The sequence below is a fragment of the Thermobia domestica genome, chromosome 11 (assembly GCF_964235325.1).
Source record: "Thermobia domestica chromosome 11, izTheDome1.hap1.1, whole genome shotgun sequence".
Taxonomy (NCBI): Eukaryota; Metazoa; Arthropoda; class Insecta; order Zygentoma; family Lepismatidae; genus Thermobia; species Thermobia domestica.
In genome coordinates, this window is record NC_137464.1 from 247126168 (window position 1) to 247145061 (window position 18894).

At 34.3% G+C, this 18894-nt stretch overlaps 1 protein-coding gene across 1 annotated transcript in view; it reads left to right on the forward strand.

Moving 5' to 3' along the window:
* Ca-alpha1T (Ca[2+]-channel protein alpha[[1]] subunit T) overlaps positions 1–18894 on the forward strand; it is a 316291-nt gene that overhangs the window by 219097 nt on the left and 78300 nt on the right. The window contains exons 18-21 of the mRNA XM_081731934.1: positions 1047–1242; positions 9209–9567; positions 13015–13207; positions 18511–18660. Of these exons, the coding sequence (XP_081588060.1) occupies positions 1047–1242; positions 9209–9567; positions 13015–13207; positions 18511–18660 (898 nt within the window). The remainder of the gene's footprint in view (positions 1–1046; positions 1243–9208; positions 9568–13014; positions 13208–18510; positions 18661–18894) is intronic.

Sequence of the window (18894 nt, forward strand, 5' to 3'; positions counted from 1 at the left end):
TACAATTGATGGACGCTGTTGAAACAGAAAATCGTTAGTCAAGGTGAAGAGATTACCTAAAGACTATGGTACAAAAAAACTTCTCAGTGTGCGCGAAGTGACCTAATTTTTTCTCCAGTATTTTTATTATAGTGATCGCAATGACTCGTGAAGCCTGTCCTCTTCACCAATCATAGAACTGCTTTTCCTCACATGTTATCCATCGGATGACTTCGGTACGATTCGTGGAGTTGCCTTCCGAATGGACATTTGAGAAAACGTGAAAACAGCAGAAATACATCAACAATGTTCCCAAAACTTTGAACATATGATGGCAACAAACAGTACTTAATGAACTGTAACATGAATGTTAACAATAATTCAAATTAAACGATAACAGTAATAACATCTAAAATATAAAACTGTGACAACAACAAAAACACTGAGGAGCAATCCGGCAACACTGTATCCTGGGGAGATATTCTCCGTAAAACACGAGAGACGACAAGGGCAAAGTTTCATGCATGGGGTTTGACTACCAAGACACAGTCTCGCGTTGTGAAATCGGTAGGTTTAGATCAAGCTTTACGACTACTTGCGATCACTATAGTATTTATGCAAGTATTTTTTTTTCTCGGTCCTCGCCTAAAATTTCAATGACGCATATTGCGTCATGATCACATGGTGTCATTGCGTGGGCAGATTCATGGGGAAACAGTCCTTACCTTCAACACAAAGTATCAATTGTGAATACCAACTTTATATATGTATAAAATAAGATTATTGTGATTTCTCACCAAGGACGCCGATTTCTCTGTAAATTTGGGGGGGGGGCGCATTCAAATGCAGAAGGCATATATATGAAGATTTTAAGACAAATTACACTCAAATCATGCCAAATATTGTGTATTCATAAATACAATAGGGGCCCACATAAGCTTTGGGGGGTGCCTGGCCCCCAGAATCGGCGCCCTTGTTTCTCACTTTATGAGCAAGTTCCTACGTAAAGAAACTTTCGTCATTACAGTAAGTGTAAACAAATTTTAAAAAATGTTTTTTCTTTGCAGAAACAACGATCATTCGCATTGTAACGGTGGCCTGTTGGGAACGATTCGAAACGATACATCTAGTAACAAATGTTATCATCACCATCATCATCATCATCATCATGTGGTTGGCAATAACAGAACGATCAGTCCACAAAATTCTATAAAAAGCAATAGTTCTGCTCCAAGGACTCCAATATTCTCTTCATATAGCCAGGTAAGGAATCAATACTTAATATGAAACACTATATATATGTGTATCTTTGTATTAATTTTTACTCAGAGATCACTGGGATGCAGCACCAATATCCTTGCTGGAATTTCTGGAATTAAGGTAATGGAAGGTTATACTCTATGGAACTAGCTAATAGAATAAAAAGAGGAACAAGGTGTGAAAAACTCGAATTACAACTAATTTATTTTCCTGTGTAAAAGTAATTTTTGATTACTTAACAATTTCGATTAAATAAAGTGTATCTTCCGTTTGCGAATGTGAGAAAGCGATTAGCTAGGTGGTCTCACTGGTGCCTATGTGGTTAGTGGACAAAATATGTGTTCAATTACCGGTAGGGTCTCATATGTTGCGGATCTCTAAGCCAAAGCCCACGTCTCATATAGTCTCGGTATTGTAAGGGACGTTAAACTCCAAACTTCCAAGCTGGTCTTGTGGTCAGCGCACGCGTCTTTGGTGCACAGGCTTCGGGATCAATTCCTGGTGGGAGACCTGTGGGCCCCGGTGCTAAAAAAAAAAAAAAAAAAAAAAAAAGGAACCTAGATTCAACAACAAAATTCAAGTCAAACAAACAAACAACAGTTTAGCTAACTTTAGAAAAAAGTTATTTAGTAGGAGTACCTGTAGGAAAATTGCTTTCAAAGGGAAATGTCAATTAACATACTCTTTATTGGATGAAAATAATAAATCTTGAATTTTTGTAATGAACATAGCAAACGAGGTCGTTTCTCCATTTCGATATTGAAGATGATCCTGGAGTTTGATTGGTTGGTCAGACTTCGGTTTAGCGCCTCTTTCAGCACCAAAGCTATACACGACGTGAACTTATAGCTTAACGTGGGATACAAACCACATGCGCTTCGGCCGGGAACCAAACCCTGATCTCCCATCTAAAGACCCCTGCTCTAACTTTATAGCCACGAGGGAGCTCTCCTGGAGTTCGAGTCCACTTGGCTGCGGATCAGAAGATTGTGATCCTACTGAATGATTTAAAGATAGATATTAGGAGGGTCAGAAATGGCTGTGATGAACTGGAGTACCACGAACAAAAACGCAAACGGGACTTAAGAGTCTTCATCCCGGCGAAATTAAAATACCGCTAATTTTACAGTAATTATGTGATATCTTCAAATAGATAAAATATAATCGAAATGTGGAACAAGAGTGCCCTAGACAATATTATTTTACATGAGAAACCGTTATCACGACTCACTTATCTGTTTTTGATTTCGAGCCATTTTGAAAATCGGCATTTATTTTCGCGTTTCTAAACAGCTGAAAACGGAAAGCCACTAGATGACTTGTGATAACGGTACCTCACGCAAAATAATGCTGTCTAGGGAGCTCTTGTTCCATATTTCAATTATCTTTTATCTATTTGGAGATATCACATAATTACTGTAAAATTAGCGGTATTTTAATTTCGCCGGGATGAAGACTCTTAAGTAAACATTGAAAGCTCAAAATTATCTCCTTAACATTTTCTGAACGATCAATGGAATATGTTTGTCATGGAACCAATTTCCAGTAGGACGAACAATGGGCATAGCCCGCTCTTTGATTTAAAATGTTTTTGTTCCGAATGAAGTACTACATACTCGTATATTTGCAGCATGTTTCTAGTGCGCTTTAATGACACTACTTTGTTCAAATTTCAGTCTCTAGATAGTACTATACATTCTTTTGTCAATGGAGAAGCTTCCTTGAACACGTATAATGTTCACGTTTATACTGTTGGGGATGGAATCGAGAAATGTAGATGCTGATCAGATCTTGGAATTTCCGAAGAAGAAAAGACTGTTTTGTGGGACCTTGAGTAAAGAGTTGAGAAAGAGACTCATAAAATGCTTCGTGTGGAGTATTGTACTGTATGAGACAGAAACATGCACATGACGCAAAATGATGAAAAACAACTGAACGATTTCGAAATGTGGGTGTGGAGAAGAATGGATATAATTAGTTGGGTGTAGAACAAAACGAATGAAACAGTCTTAGAAATTGTGGGGGAGAAAAGAACAATTTTAGACATTATTAAGAAGAGGAAGAGAAATTGGTTGAGGTATTGGCTAAGAAGAAACTGTATCGTGAGGGCTGTGCTAGAGAGTATGGTGGCAAGAAAGAGAGGGAGGGGCGAAGGAGACTGCAATTAATGGATGTTATCAAAGCAGAGAAATCATACGTGAAGACGAAGAGGTTAGCGGAAGAGGGTCGAACTTAGAATCATCTCAGTTTCGACATGTGATCTGCCAATAATGGCAGAATATATATATGATGATGATGATCACGAGGATTGCGGTTCTAATTTTCTAGTAAACAGTAATTAATATATTATTGGCAGACCACATATATGTATGTTCAATTTTAAAGATTTTTTTGCATCAATTGCTTCTGTATTATTTATTGTCAATACCTGTACCAATAACTTCTAATACAATGTCGTATTTTTTCCTTCCCAAATATTTTAACGAAGAAGATTTCCAAATGTAGTAGTTAACAGAAATGCCATTAAAATAAAAACATTAAAGAATTGCTTTCTATGAATTTAAAATAAAACACCAAAAATCATTCGTCTGTTGGAAGCAAAATGATATTTTATAGTCCGTCCGTAAAGACTTAAACACTACAAATGATCAAAAATAGCTTTTAATAACATTTCTTCAGATATGAAAGGCTATTTTATATTTTTACTGTATGTTAACGAGAAGACGGAATAACTGTCAGTATCATAATGTACTAAAAGAAATCATAATAATTTCTATATAACTGCTACAATTACATAGGTTCATACACAAAAGTCTTATTATAAGTATGACTAATATAGTCTACTTTATACTGGCATGAAAATGGCCGATGAAATCTGTCATATAAAGGATTATACGTCGAAGGAGGTGCTGAATGAAAGTAAATCATTGTCAGAGCAAATGATTATATTATTATATTAATATTTTTTGTTTTCTTCTTAATTCCATAACTGTTTAATACAGTGAAAAAATTTCTTTATAAGTAAACTTTATATGATAGTGCTTTTCCATACCTGTTAAGTGATTTTTCCAATAAGTTTGATAAAGTTGAGTTGGTATTGGTGAATTTTAGCTCTATGATACTCATTAACAGAAAATAAATATTTTTATTCTAAACTAAAGAAAAAGCAATGATTTTTTTTTAAAAAATAATCATCTTCTTTTATGATAATTCGTTTACAATCTAATAAATTCTTCGCCATATTTTGTTAAATTACTAGTGTTCAAAGACTTAAATTATCTTTTCCAATTACGAGAAGAAATTGAGAAATAATTCACTTCTCTGATTGTAATTTCAAAAAAGTTTTTATCATATGTCACCTGCAAACATGTGTTGTTCTTTTCTCCTTAAGGTAGAAGAAATATACCCTCTTTCCTCGCAGATGCTTTTTTCTCTGTTTATTTTGTCGAGTTTCACACCTCAGAAATTCCAAAAAGCGTCACCAGGCGGCGGCATGTGCCTCACTCCAGTTCGGTGTTTCTTTGTACCACGAGACAACGACGAGCTTCAGTTATGAAACTTCCAGAAAACAATTCTCTCTCTCTCTTCTGCTAAGGCTTATTTCTCTTCTACAAACAAGCTATTGCTTCGTTTGAAACTGAGGGAGACACCAATGTTAATATATATACATATAACAAAGAGAGAGAGAGAGAGGTTTTTTTTTTTTTTTTTTGTAATTTCCGTCTTGAGAGACAATCCAAGGTACAAAGAGGAATCTTGGTGTCTTCGTTGTCTGTCAGCGGCGAAATATTTCAGCTGAGCGTCTCTCAACGGGGAAATAACTCAGCTGTAGTTTTGCTGTTTTGAAGCCAGTCAAACCCTTTCTTCTCAATTTTCTGCTCATTTATTTTCTTCCTTTATGTTTGCTTCAAGGTGTTGTTTGATATGTTTTCCAACTTTTTTTTTACCTAGTTATGTTCAAGTGACGAATATACACGCAATCTTTCATAAACAATACCACTTTCAACTTTCAATATTAACATAGGCAGATTTCAAAATTTCATTTTTAAGTGCGAACATTACAACCTTGTTCACAAAATAATTTATATGTACAGAGTGTCTGAAAAGTCCCCTGACATAGGCCAACCCTGTTATTATCAGAACAAAATGTAAGAGGGGAATCCGTCTCCAAATATGATGTTTTCAATCTAAAGTGAAGGCATTTTTTAAATCGGACGAACCGTTTGGCATGCACACTCTTTATGCGCACAATGTTAAATTAAAATGAAACGTTGCCATTTATCGGGAGACGGATAAGTTTTGTAAGAGTATGGTGAATGGAGGCATATTTGAAATAGGGCTGGCCATCGACACGTTAGCGTAAAAGACAGTAATTTCATTCACTTAGGTTTTGGGTCCAGGTAACTGGCAATGTTGCATTTTCATGTAACATTGAGCGCATAAAGAGTGTACAGCTAAAACGACTCGCCCGATTTAATAAAAAAATCCTTCACTTTAGACTGAAAACATCATATTTGGAGACATTTCTCCTCTTACATTTTGCTATAACTCTGATAATAACAGTGTTACCCTATGTCAAGGGACTTTTGAGACACCCTGTATATTACCCTATTATATATATATAATAGGGTAATTCCGATGGAAGTAAAGCAATATTCGATGGTAAAAGAAAAGCTATTATATAGGAATAGCAAGGAATATAGTTATGGCCAGAGCCGACCGTAGGCTTTTGCCGCCCCCTCCTTTCTCCTGAAATCTTAAAAGCCCGATTTTAAGTATGGTACTCCATCATAAACAACAAAGGAGAGGGAAAGAATACTCCCACTCCCACTAAACACTACAAATGCAATCTCGTTGTGTCTGTTTTTATTTCTTTCTTTAAATAATAATCTATTATGTTAGTGAAAGATAAAGCAAATACATCTGCAGAGGAAAGATGGTAACCATATTCTATAACATTCAATATCGAGCTTCAATCTCAATATATCCGTTTACAATTCCAGTGCAACTGGCTCTTTTATCTTTCTTTCTTGATTTTCCTTCTACGTCTGTTAAAACAAATTTTAAAAAATACTTGTTTCTACCTTCATTGATAAGGAACTTGTTTGTAACAAAGACATGACTAGCTTTCATATCAAAACTGTGATAACTAACTAAATGGAACAGTGTTTGCTACTGTTCAAGAATTGAGTTCTTATATTTCACAACAATCAAGAAATTCATGCTGGGATTTGTTTGACCATTTGCTTTAGCAATGTCTATATGATCTTAAACTAACGCGACATAAACAAGAGTTATGAATGTAGTATTCAAATAGAAAGTCAGCTTACTTGTTAGTAAATTTAACTACTATCATCATGAGGTGTTTTTTTTTTCAACAAGAAATATTTATTTTGAATAATATAGTTATGACAGATTTTGCCGCTCCTAGAAACTTATCGCCCTGTACAAATGCATATGTTGCACATATGGTAGGGCCGGTCCTGGTTATGACAGTGCATTCAAGCTAGAAGAACGAATGTATCTGATATGAACGTATCTGACAATATATATTGTAATCTGTTATAATTCGAATGCTCCATGATTAAACAATACATGTTTTTGAATATTTGTTATTTTAAAAAATAATTCTTAATAATTATTCAAAAATGTTTAAAGAAAAGACTTTCTCTAAAACGCTAAAAAGAAAATTTCAAAACAAATTATTGTTCAAATAGTTATTTAAAAAGTCAAAGACTTGTTCTACTAATTAATCAAAAATCAAATAGTTTTCGAATAATCAAATATTTTTTCGAATTATAATTTAAAAAATAAATGTTTCAATATCTATTCAAATATAATGTTGAATAATTAATACATGTTCGAATCATCATTAAGATAACGAACAATCCTTAATAATTATTCAAATAGAACAATGAACAACTAATACTTGTTCAAATGATTGATCAAATGTTCTAACAATTACTCAAATAAAACACTGAACAAGTAATATTTGTTCAATTATAGAATTACAGACAAATGTTTTAGTAGTTATTCAAATAAACATTGAATCATTAATACTTGTTCAAATCATTACTCGAGTAATAAACAAGTGTTTTAGTTATTCTTCAAATAAAACACTGAACCATTAATACTTGTTCAAATCATTATGCAAATAACGAACAAATGTTCCAATAGATATTCAAATAGAACAACAAGTAGCTAACACTTGTTTGAATCATTATTCAAATAACGAGTAATTGCTCGAAATATTACTCAAATGAAAGACATTTATTCATATAACAAGTATATGTTAAAATAAGGAAACAATTTTTTGTATAATAAGTCGATTTTTTATTTATTTATCAACACAACAGGCAGGTGCCCAATTAGAGTGTTGAAATATTCAATATATTTTTACAACAGTTTTTTAGGACCTTACAGGACAATGTGCATATGATAATTTTATCATGTTTTTAACATAATTTGTTGAAGGCAAAACACATTCTCTAGATTGGTGACTTTAGTATTATGTTGGTCCTAGACTTTTTGCAATAGAAAAGATCTGTATTGTTAGATCTAGTTCTAACTGAAGAAACGTGGAAGTTTAGTGATGATATAAAATTCGAGCAATCGAATTCATTTTGAACTTTTTTTGGGAGGAATACAAGACCGACAATATTACTAATTTGTTCTAATGAGTAAATATTAAAATCCTCTACCAGTTTATTATGGTTTTCAAGTGACGGATGAATTCCAGTTACTTTGCATATCAAATACTTAAGAAATTTTGATTGAGCTTTTTCAATTTGTTGCGAGGGGTTCCAAATTACAAGAGCATTTTCCAACTTGGAGCGTACATATGAGTAATATATTTTCAAAAGTGTTTTAATATTACTGAAGAGTTTACTACTTCTACTTATGTATGATAATAATTTAAAAGCATCATGAGTAACATTTTCGTTGTGTTTAATGAACGTTAATTTCGGGTCAAGTGTAACATCTAGATCTTTAATGTATTAGGTCTGCTTATAGAAGTATTACTAAGTTTATAATCATATTTAAGGGTATTTTTTGTTTCTGCTGAACAATAATACGTTACATTTGTTTATGTTTATTCCAAGTTAATTGACTGAACGCCAGTTTGCAATACTCTCTAAGCTATATTGTAAATCAAGACAATCATGCACAGAGTTTATTTTCAGATCATCCGCGAAAAATAATTTTTCACTGTTGGGTGTGTGATCGGAAAGATAATTAATAAATAATAGAAATAGTAAAGGGCCTAGGTTGGAGCCCTGTGGGACTCCTGATATCGCAAAATACTTACTATGTGCTTACGTTCATTTAGATATGGTGAAAAGACTTTGGCTGATGAGAAATAATAATGATTTAGTTTGTTTAACAGTATTTTATGACTTACTCTGTCGAAAGCCTTCTCAATATATATATACATACATTTTTGTATAAACAAGTAATCGTTCAAGAAGCATTGTTTCTAATAATTATTTTGATATCGAATACTTGTTCAAATAAACAATTAGTTGGTCGAATTATTATTCGAATAAGCAATAATTGTTCGGACAATTATTCGAAAAACAAACAATTATTCATGGAACAAATATTTGTTGAACAATTACTTGAATAACAGCTACCTTATTGGAATAAACAAATATTTGTTCGAATAATCCTTCGAAAAACACACTATTGTTCAAAGTATTATTAAAATAGCGAATACTTTACGAAGAAACATCGTTGCTTGATCATTATTAAATATTGAATGCTCTAATAATGTTAACAGTGCTGTCTCAAATAACTTATACTTGATCCGACATTGTCATAAATTAACCTAAACTGTATTTGTAAACTAATTTCTTATATCTATAATTGGGAACAATATAATAATAATCAATACGTTGTATTTAATGTAAAGTATTCTCAATATTTGTATTTACTATGAATCTAATCCAATCTAACCTTCTAATTCTAGGTGCCATGGGTAACTACAACTACACCACCAGGGGCCTTCCTGGATACGCTAAACAGACATAATTCAATTTGCAGCCACAAAACTCTAACGCCGCAAAATTCTTTCCCGTCATATGAAGCTTCCCTTCAGCATCCAGCCTTCCTTCCGCCTTCCCATAGGAACTCTTTGGCGGGAATCTACAGGGAGAAATCGAACAACCTTGCCATCGAGTCCCCTCTGCCTCCCGTCAAAGTGGAAGATAACGCGGTCGCCGAAGCCACTCCGCAGAAGATTAAGAAGATTTTTATGTTCTTCGAGCCCAGAGGATGCCTCAAAGAAAGAGACGATTACTCACTCTACATTTTTCCTCCAGAAAACTCGTAAGTCTTTTTAGTGTCTGATGTTTGTAACAATTTGTAATAAATGGTGGAATATAATGTCATTCTAAACGAAAATATTAATTTGTAACAAATAAAGTAAACAGAGACTTTCATAACCTTTGAGTGCACTGTCTAAAATTCTCCAAACTTGTGATCAAAGATAGAAGTAGAATAGGCGATACTGAACTGCTAATTATCTTTTAACCGGAAGTTCATTTCTTGCAACTTACAAGTCCACAAGTTTTTCTTTACAAGTTGTAAAGTAGTATACGATTGTTTAATAGCATATATATAATAATAGAATAATAAAAATCAAAAGTGCTAGTGCTGTTATCACATAATGTCTAGTACTTGATTGTAATTATATCGTACACACATTTGTAAACAGTCTAATTTTATGAGATTTACACTATTAATACAAGATTTGGATATTTTGAGGAAAATACCTCTGATGGTTATTCCATGAGGGCTGAGGGCTTTGAGAATTATTATATTTCAGAAAGCTAGAAGTTGTTTGATTAATAACTTGTCACGTTCTGCTGAATGTCTACTTTTCCGAAACAATGAAGTGTTCTTTTTATTTATAGAATATCTAAAGTAAAATTGTATAGCTATAAATATCAAAGTTCAAGAAGAAAAGCCTTTAACACAGTATAAATACTAGCAAAATGTAGGTACCATCTTAACCTCATGCTAGAATTCAACGTTGCCAGGTCTTGATTTGTGAAAATTTTCCAGTGGCTATTGCTTATTACTAAAATTTATTCTTGCGGATATCTCGACATCATTTTTTTACCGGAGAATGTGCGTAAAAACGAGATACTTAAACGTTTTATAACTTTTCAGATTTGTACAAATGAAGTAAAAAAATTATTTCTCTCTCTTGAAATTCATGATAGATAATTTCAAGTCGTGTGAAATGCTCTGGTATTATGTTGCAATATCAACTACCTTTAACTGACTTTAGTTCTATTTTCTGAACAATGTAATGGTGCCTCTATTTCTAATTCAACCTCTTGTTTTGGTAGTGTGAACAGACTGTAAATACAAATTAGTTGTTGTACCCAAAATTTCGGCCCGTTTTACACTATAGATTAAAAATCATGCTTAATTAAAAAGTTCTAATTGTTTTTCATTTAACGAATTTGTTATTTATTATACACCAACTAACATGTGGTTACACAAATATTAATGTTCAAATCTAACGGTTCTGTTCTATTTTGAAATAATTAAAATTATACATACACACACACACACACACACACACACACACACACATATATATATATATATATATATATATATATATATATATATATATATATATATATATCGGGTGTTAATGAACTATACCGACAAACTGTAAGAGAAAAAGTTCATATGGATCTATGGCGAAAAGTGCATAGTTTCAGAGCTAGAGCTATCCAAAATCGCGCAAAAACCAAATTTCAAGAGGTCCTATTTCGAATTCCAGGAAGTGTGGATGCTGGTCCTTAGTAGTGTAAAGGAAACCACTCATTCACAATCCAAAAGTGCATATTTCGTTAATTTTCAATAAGTGTACAGGGTATTCCCTACAGAGTGTAATTCTCACATATGCTCTCAATAGAGTTTTCAGATATACACTGATTTCAAGGAGAGCCCAAAGTAGGCAGAAGGTAAGCCTTCACAACTATAGACTCCAATACTTCGGAGGGAAGACGGAAGTGTTAGGAACCGGCAGTTTCATGTCTTTTTTGTTTCTGAATAACGTGTGATGCGATGTATTTCGTCACGGTATATTGCACATTTTCTTCACTTATAAACCTGAAAAAAAAACATTGCAAAATGCGTTCTCCTGAGGACGAGAAACCATGCTGCTGACGATCCTTAACACTTCCGACATCGTGCCAAAGGATTGCATGTTCACTGCTATCAAGGCTTATCGTTTGCCTACTTTGGACCAATCATAAAATCAGAGCATATCTCAAAATTCTGTTGGTGGCATGTCTGGGAATTTCACCCTGTATGGAATTCTCTGTACACCCATTGAACATTAATGAAATAGCATTTTTGAATTGCGTATGCGTAACTTCCTTTACGCTAAGGACTACCATCCACAGTTTTTAGAATTCGAAATAGGACCTCTTAAAATTTGGCTTTTTCGCGATTTTGGACAGCCCTAGCTCTGAATCTATTCGCTTTGCGCCATAGGTCCATATGAGCTTTTTCTCTTATTTTGATGTAAGGAATCATCTGTTACAGTTTGTCGCTATAGTTCATTAACACCCCATATATATGTTGCAACTAAATTGTCACAATGATTTTAAATTGACAAATTGACTGCACACTAGTGGCACCTATTGGCATCAGACAGGCAAGCGATAGCGCACTAGCGACATCTTTCAACGTGACTGTTTATTATTTACAACTAGTGTGATGCACCTGAGACGCTTGCCGTTTATAAACAAGATATGATAGCGACGAAATCTTTTTAGTTGCGTTTTTGGATTTCAATGTTAACGTACCGAGTGAATAAGTAACGAACGTTTTCGATTATACTAAAACATTCAACATTAGTACGAGGGTCGACCAGAAAGTAAAGAACGATTGCGCATCGCGCACGGCGCCGGCACCTCACCACTGCGATTGCGCATGCGGCAGTTAGGTCCTTCCTTCAGCTTAGTGTGAGCCGAGTCTCAATGCGGTGCGCTCACGCTACTTGTTTCTGCAGCGATTCAAAATGGCGGCGTCAATTGAAGATCCCACTAAATGTGAAGTACGGAGGGACATTCGTTTTCTGAACGCGCAAATAGTTAAGCATATTGAAATTTATAACCAAACAAAGAGTGTTTATGGTGATATGGTGTTTATGGTGGCAATGAACGAATCATAAATTAGGAAATGGTGAATTATATTTAATCAAGGAAGTACCAGAGTGACAGGCCATCACTTGTTACGGAACAACTGAAATCTTTGATCATCCTGCTTACAGCCCTGACTTGGCACCAAGTGATTTTCAATTATTAAAGAAAACTAAGGAATTTGTGGGTGGAAAACAGTTCGCAAATTATGTGGAACTCAAGCAAGCAGTGATAGCCTGGCTCAAATCTTTGGCGGTGGATGCGTATTAAATCAGCATTGAAAAACTGGACACATGTTATAACAAGTGTTTTGACAACTACGGCGATTACATAGAAAAGTAGAGTAAGGTCATGTTGGTTTGTAAATCAAGTTTTGTGTTGACATATTTTTTTGGTATTTAATCATGTCAAAACATTCCGGACGACCCTCGTATTATAGAAAAAAGTGTATTTTATAAATCGAATAAAATAAATTAAGCACAAACTATTGAGAGGTGTTAAATTATCAAGTTAATTAAACAGGGATTAATTTATTAAATTTATTAGATGGTTTATTTTTCCCTGGTCTTCTAAACTATGTACTCTTTGTGTTTTCTTTTTATAGATTCCGCTTGTTCTGTTGCTGGTTTGTGACGCAACGCTGGTTCGATAATGTAATTCTGTTCTTCATTGGTTTAAATTGCATTACCCTCGCCATGGAGCGGCCTAACATTCCACCCTATAGCACAGAGAGACTTTTCCTCTCAACAGCCAATTACATTTTCACCTTTGTCTTCGCCATTGAGATGCTTGTCAAGGTAAGGAAACTGGTTTGTCTCGTTTTATAAAGCCTTTTTATTTCACCCAATAGACCATGTTGAATTTTCTAGCTAGTTTAACATTGAAATTATTACAAATGAAAATAAGTTTGTTTACATATTTCTGAAGAACAAAAAAAAAAAATTAAGCATTTATATTGGTCAATCCAGCAGCGCGAGAATTTCCCTGGATTTTTCACGTTTTATCGAAAAATTCCCTTTTTGGTAGGTTTACATATGAAGTTCCCTAGATTAGGGAAATTTCCCTCAAACTATGAACACTGCTTCAGATCAGTGATGCCAACCTGTGGGAAATATCCCATTTTGTGGGATTTTTTGACTATATTCGAAATAGGATAAAGGAAATTTTCGTCAAAATTGGCCATATATAGGCTATATATGGGATTTTTCATTATATGTATGATGCGCGCCAACAAAATTCTCTACAAGCGGGAATTAGACATGAGTCATCAACAAGATTGTCAATGTTGCCATCTTTTAGTCTGAAGTTTCTTCTTTGTTATCGCCGAAGTCCATCTAGTGAGAAGTGACTTAATCAAATGTGATTCTTAAAAATCAAGTACCAAGAAACGAAATTTGTGCTTTGGTATTTGAAGAAAGAAGAAAAGAAAACAATGAAAGAAAATAAACAATCAAATTAAAAACAATCAATTTACAAACGTTCCACACGAAATGTGTGGAGAACAAAACTTTTCAGCATCATCCGGCTCAGTATAAGGTAATAGTACAAAGGTCTGATGCAATCACTGCATTTCTAACAAGGTAACAAAATATACTTGTTCTCGATGAAGGAAAATAGTTATTCACGAACTATTTTATAAATACAGAAGATCGAAATTTATTGATAATTCAGCAAGAAATTGAAAGAAAATAACACATGATATATATAAGTTTCATTTTCATATTTTATAATAATAGTAATAATAATAATAATAATAATAATAATAATAATAATAATAATAATAATAATTGTACAACATGCGAAATTAAGGTGTAAAATTTGACTTTTTGCTTCTCAAGATGGGATTTTTTAGCGTTTCAAGTTGGCATCACTGCTTCAGATCCCGTATTAAACCTGTAGATTCAAGTCTCGTATAGTCTCAACACTAAAAAGCGAAGTTAAATTTAAATCGCATGAAAGTTCTTTAGGACATCGAGATTCGTAACACATTCTATGAATCTTTCACCTAAATAAAAGCAAAACATTATACATAGTATGTACTATAAAGTATATCTTTTTTTTTCCATGACTCCTAAAGCAAGAAAATATCATTTCAAATATGGATACGAAACACAATATTATAAGGAGGGTTAAGATTTTGAAAGTCAGTTTTCATAGTAAAATAGAAAGGGAAAAGGTGCTAAAAATAAGAGGAAAAAGTTCAGAAAGACGCTATTTCTCTCAACCATTTTGACAACTTTTCTTTTATCTGATTCTAAACTAATGAGGCAAGGCTGGTACTCATTTGGAATCGTAGATCTTAAGATGTTGGAAGTTCGACAACATTCGAATTCTTCTAGACTAATCTCGAGCTTTCTTTTGATGGAACAATTTCACTGATGCTTAACGGAAGTAGATAACCAACTGTTATTTTTCTAAATGTAGTTGTCCCAAGTTTTTAACGCCAGCCGTTACGTAGTTGTAATAACCTTAGATCAAAACAGTTTTGTCTATAAACCATGAATCTTAAGTTTCTGTGCCTTGGAAATTAAACCTGCATTATTTGGATCCAGAGAAAGTACAAACTGCTTGATTTTGTCAAAATTCTCGCACACTCATTTCACATCACTGGAAGTTCGGAATAAAAGTTTTCAAAATTTTACAGTCTTAGCTCTTAAGTGGGCTGAGAAATAGTACCAAATTGAAACAAAAAGGACTGAATTCATTATTTTATGCCAGTGTAATACATAACTTTATAACATGAAACTAAAAGAAGTAAAGTTCTAGAACAGTCCCCCCCCCCTCTCTTCCAAGAGTCCAAAACAAGAAAGTGTTCCTTTTAAATATTACTTTTTAAAAACATCCAAATAGGGGGACCCCGAACAACCGTAGAAGTAGATGAAACTTTTCTTTTACTTGCGTCACTAGTAAACAACTTAGCCCGGTAAGAAGGCAACTACGTCAATGTATTTTGTCGTGGTGTTATCTTTTTGGTGTATAATCTTTGCAACGACACATAAATTATAGACTTATTTGAGCATACGTTGGTCTTCTACAAAGTGTTCAACACTTGATTCAACGTGTGTGTGCTTTTTTTTTTTTTTTTTTTTTAGGATTTCAAGCTAAAATTTCCACCACGCTGCTGCTATCTCGTCTCCTTCATGCGCGGCGTGGGTGCGCTCATCTAGCGTCATTTGTTTCCCAGTATAGTTCGAATTATGAATTTTCCATACAAAGTTCGTAGCGTTATGCGGTGCAACGTCACAGAATGAATGTTCAGCAGCATTTTTTAAGAGCCCAACACACAGTATGAGTAACGTGAGATGTAGGAAAAATCTTACTGACACTTTTGAAAATGTGACAAATATATGTTAAATGATGCTGAATTAGGTAGAATTTTACCAATTTTTTTCACAAAAGAGACTGAAAATGCCAGCATGGTACCAACGGGCCGATCAATGACAAAGAGGGCTGAATTTGGTACAATTGTACCCAGTATGGCAACACTGGACTGAGAGACTCGCCTCCGCTTTGCGCAAGCGCTGCGACCGCGCCATCTGCAGGATTGCAAGTGAACGATACCCACTTGTATTTGGGTGTGTTGCGTGTATAACCGCTGTCTTTCCTCCCCCCCCCCCTTGCTGTTCGCTTTCCTGGCGAAAACAAGAGGGGAACTTATTTTCGGATTTCCCCTCGTACAATAAGTATGTTCCGTGCAAGGATGTTATAAAATAGAGGATCTACCCACACGTATCTTCATATGAACTCAATGAAGCCAAAAAAACAACCGAGTATCGTCTGAGCTGGAACATCTGATTGCTTACTTTCGCTTCCGCCATGATTGTTGGCTCGAAACATTGCGATCTTATTGGCGCGGAGCGAGCGCAGTAGGTGTGGAGAAACTGTGACGTACGGCTTCACGATTTTGTTGTGTGGGCAGATCCTCTATTTTATATCATCCTTGGTTTCGTGTTTCTATCCTAATTCTTTCGCTCTTGCTTGTCGTTTCCCCAGCTAAGACATAATCTACCCGGAGATCCGAAGAGAGGAACATTTTCATTGTGAAGTCTTTTGGCGGTGAAAAATCATTGAATTATTGTACATAATTTCCTCTCTTTCATTGCCGCAAGACTAGAAAGAAATAGTGTAGTAGTTTCCCATTGTTTTCCAGCGGTATTTCACCTATTAAAATTACTCTTACCACACCTGGAATCAACAACTTGGATTTTAACCTACTTCGCTACTGCAATTAATGCTCACTTCTCCTTAAAAGAAGAAAAACAACTCTCAATCTAGATACTCCATTTAGGCCAATTTGAAAAAAAATCTTTATGTTGGAACTTTACTGTTAAAGTACTCGGAATTTTACTGCAGCATGCGATTGTCCCTACAGCCGCAATAGAAGTAACCAAGTAAAGATTGGAGCAGAGAACAGAAAATGTTGAAAATTTAAAATTTATAAATTTTCGTTGTCACTAACCGTTAATTTTCGTTAAAACTAAACCCTAGATACATTATAAATAATTTTGATATGTTTACCTTACTATATACTCAAAATTATAAATATCTGCGGAAATTAACGCTTTTTATAAGCATCGGGGCTAAATGAGACGTGAAAGGTGAAGTCTAAACTTTAGTTAAAACAATCTAATCACTGGGAATTGAACCCAGATCTCGTTCAACAAAGGCAAGAACGGTAATCATTAAAAGCGATTTTTTACACAACCTTCTTGTAACCCGATGATTTGGGTGATATGGCAGTCTTTTTATAGAAGATTCCAAGTATTCAAAAATTGCACTTCCTATATGACGGTTATGTATAAACATTACATTTCGCAAACTTTTGACCATATATTCAGTACAAAGTTATTACTTCTTATCAGGGGCGCTTCCACGGGAAGACCATCGAATCCAGATCCTCCCCAAAACTACCTAATTCAAGACATATTTGTACACTTTCTCAATAAAACAATGTTTAACAGCGAAATGGTTGATGTAGCATAAAAATTTGATCTTACTCTTCATCTGTTCTCTTTTTCTTATAAAACATAATGTAGTTCTATCATTTTTTTTTCCTGAAAATATAGATGGAAATATTTTACAATTACTTATCGTCTTTTCGGGTGCAGAATAATACCCGTTCAATACTACACAGACGTAGTGGCTTGTAATATTAGAGCCCCGTTTCCTAAGCTTTGATCTCTCCCAACAAAAATATAGGTGGAAGTATTTTACAATTACTTATTGTCTTTTCGGGTGCAGAATAATATCCGTTCAATACTACATAGACGTAGTGGCTTGTAATATTAGAGCCCCGTTTCCTAAGCTTTGATCTCTCCCAACAAAAATATAGGTGGAAGTATTTTACAATTACTTATTGTCTTTTCGGGTGCAGAATAATATCCGTTCAATACTACACAGACGTAGTGGCTTGTAATATTAGAGCCCCGTTTCCTAAGCTTTGATCTCTCCCAACAAAAATATAGGTGGAAGTATTTTACAATTACTTATTGTCTTTTCGGGTGCAGAATAATATCCGTTCAATACTACATAGACGTAGTGGCTTGTAATATTAGAGCCCCATCCCCAAAGCTTGGATCTCTCCCAACAAAAATATAGGTGGAAGTATTTTACAATTACTTATTGTCTTTTCGGGTGCAGAATAATATCCGTTCAATACTACACAGACGTAGTGGCTTGTAATATTAGAGCCCCGTTTCCTAAGCTTTGATCTCTCCCAACAAAAATATAGGTGGAAGTATTTTACAATTACTTATTGTCTTTTCGGGTGCAGAATAATATCCGTTCAATACTACATAGACGTAGTGGCTTGTAATATTAGAGCCCCGTCCCCTAAGCTTTGATCTCTCCCAACAAAAATATAGGTGGAAGTATTTTACAATTATTTATTGTCTTTTCGGGTGCAGAATAAAATCCGTTCAATACTACATAGACGTAGTGGCTTGTGGTATTGGACCCCCCATTCCAAAATTTAACCCCCCAATAAAAATTTCTGAATGTACGCGCCTGCTTCTTATATACTAATGAATGTAATCAACATTGCAATATTTGTTTGAATTATGCTGAAACTACTTCCATTGTGTGCTTATTTGATTCGCAGGTGATAGCTACTGGTATGGTGTATGGCAAAGAAGCTTATTTTACTTCCGGTTGGAATATTATGGATGGTTCTCTTGTAATAATTTCCATCATAGATCTGCTCATGTCTATCATCTCTGAGAGTAGCCCGCGAATCTTTGGTATTCTCAGGGTAAGTAAGACCTAGATAGTATGAAGTAACTTTGAACTTCGTGAAAGCTATTAGAAACACAAGAAGGTGATTTAGTAATTTAGGAAAATACACTGTTGTGCTTTTCTAAAATACACAAAGGGTGTCCAGTCTTTAGAAGTCAAAAATTATATTTTAAAAATCTATATTATTAGTAGCATTTAAAGAAAACAAGATTGTCCAAAAATGGGACAAATATAAATGGATACATCTAAT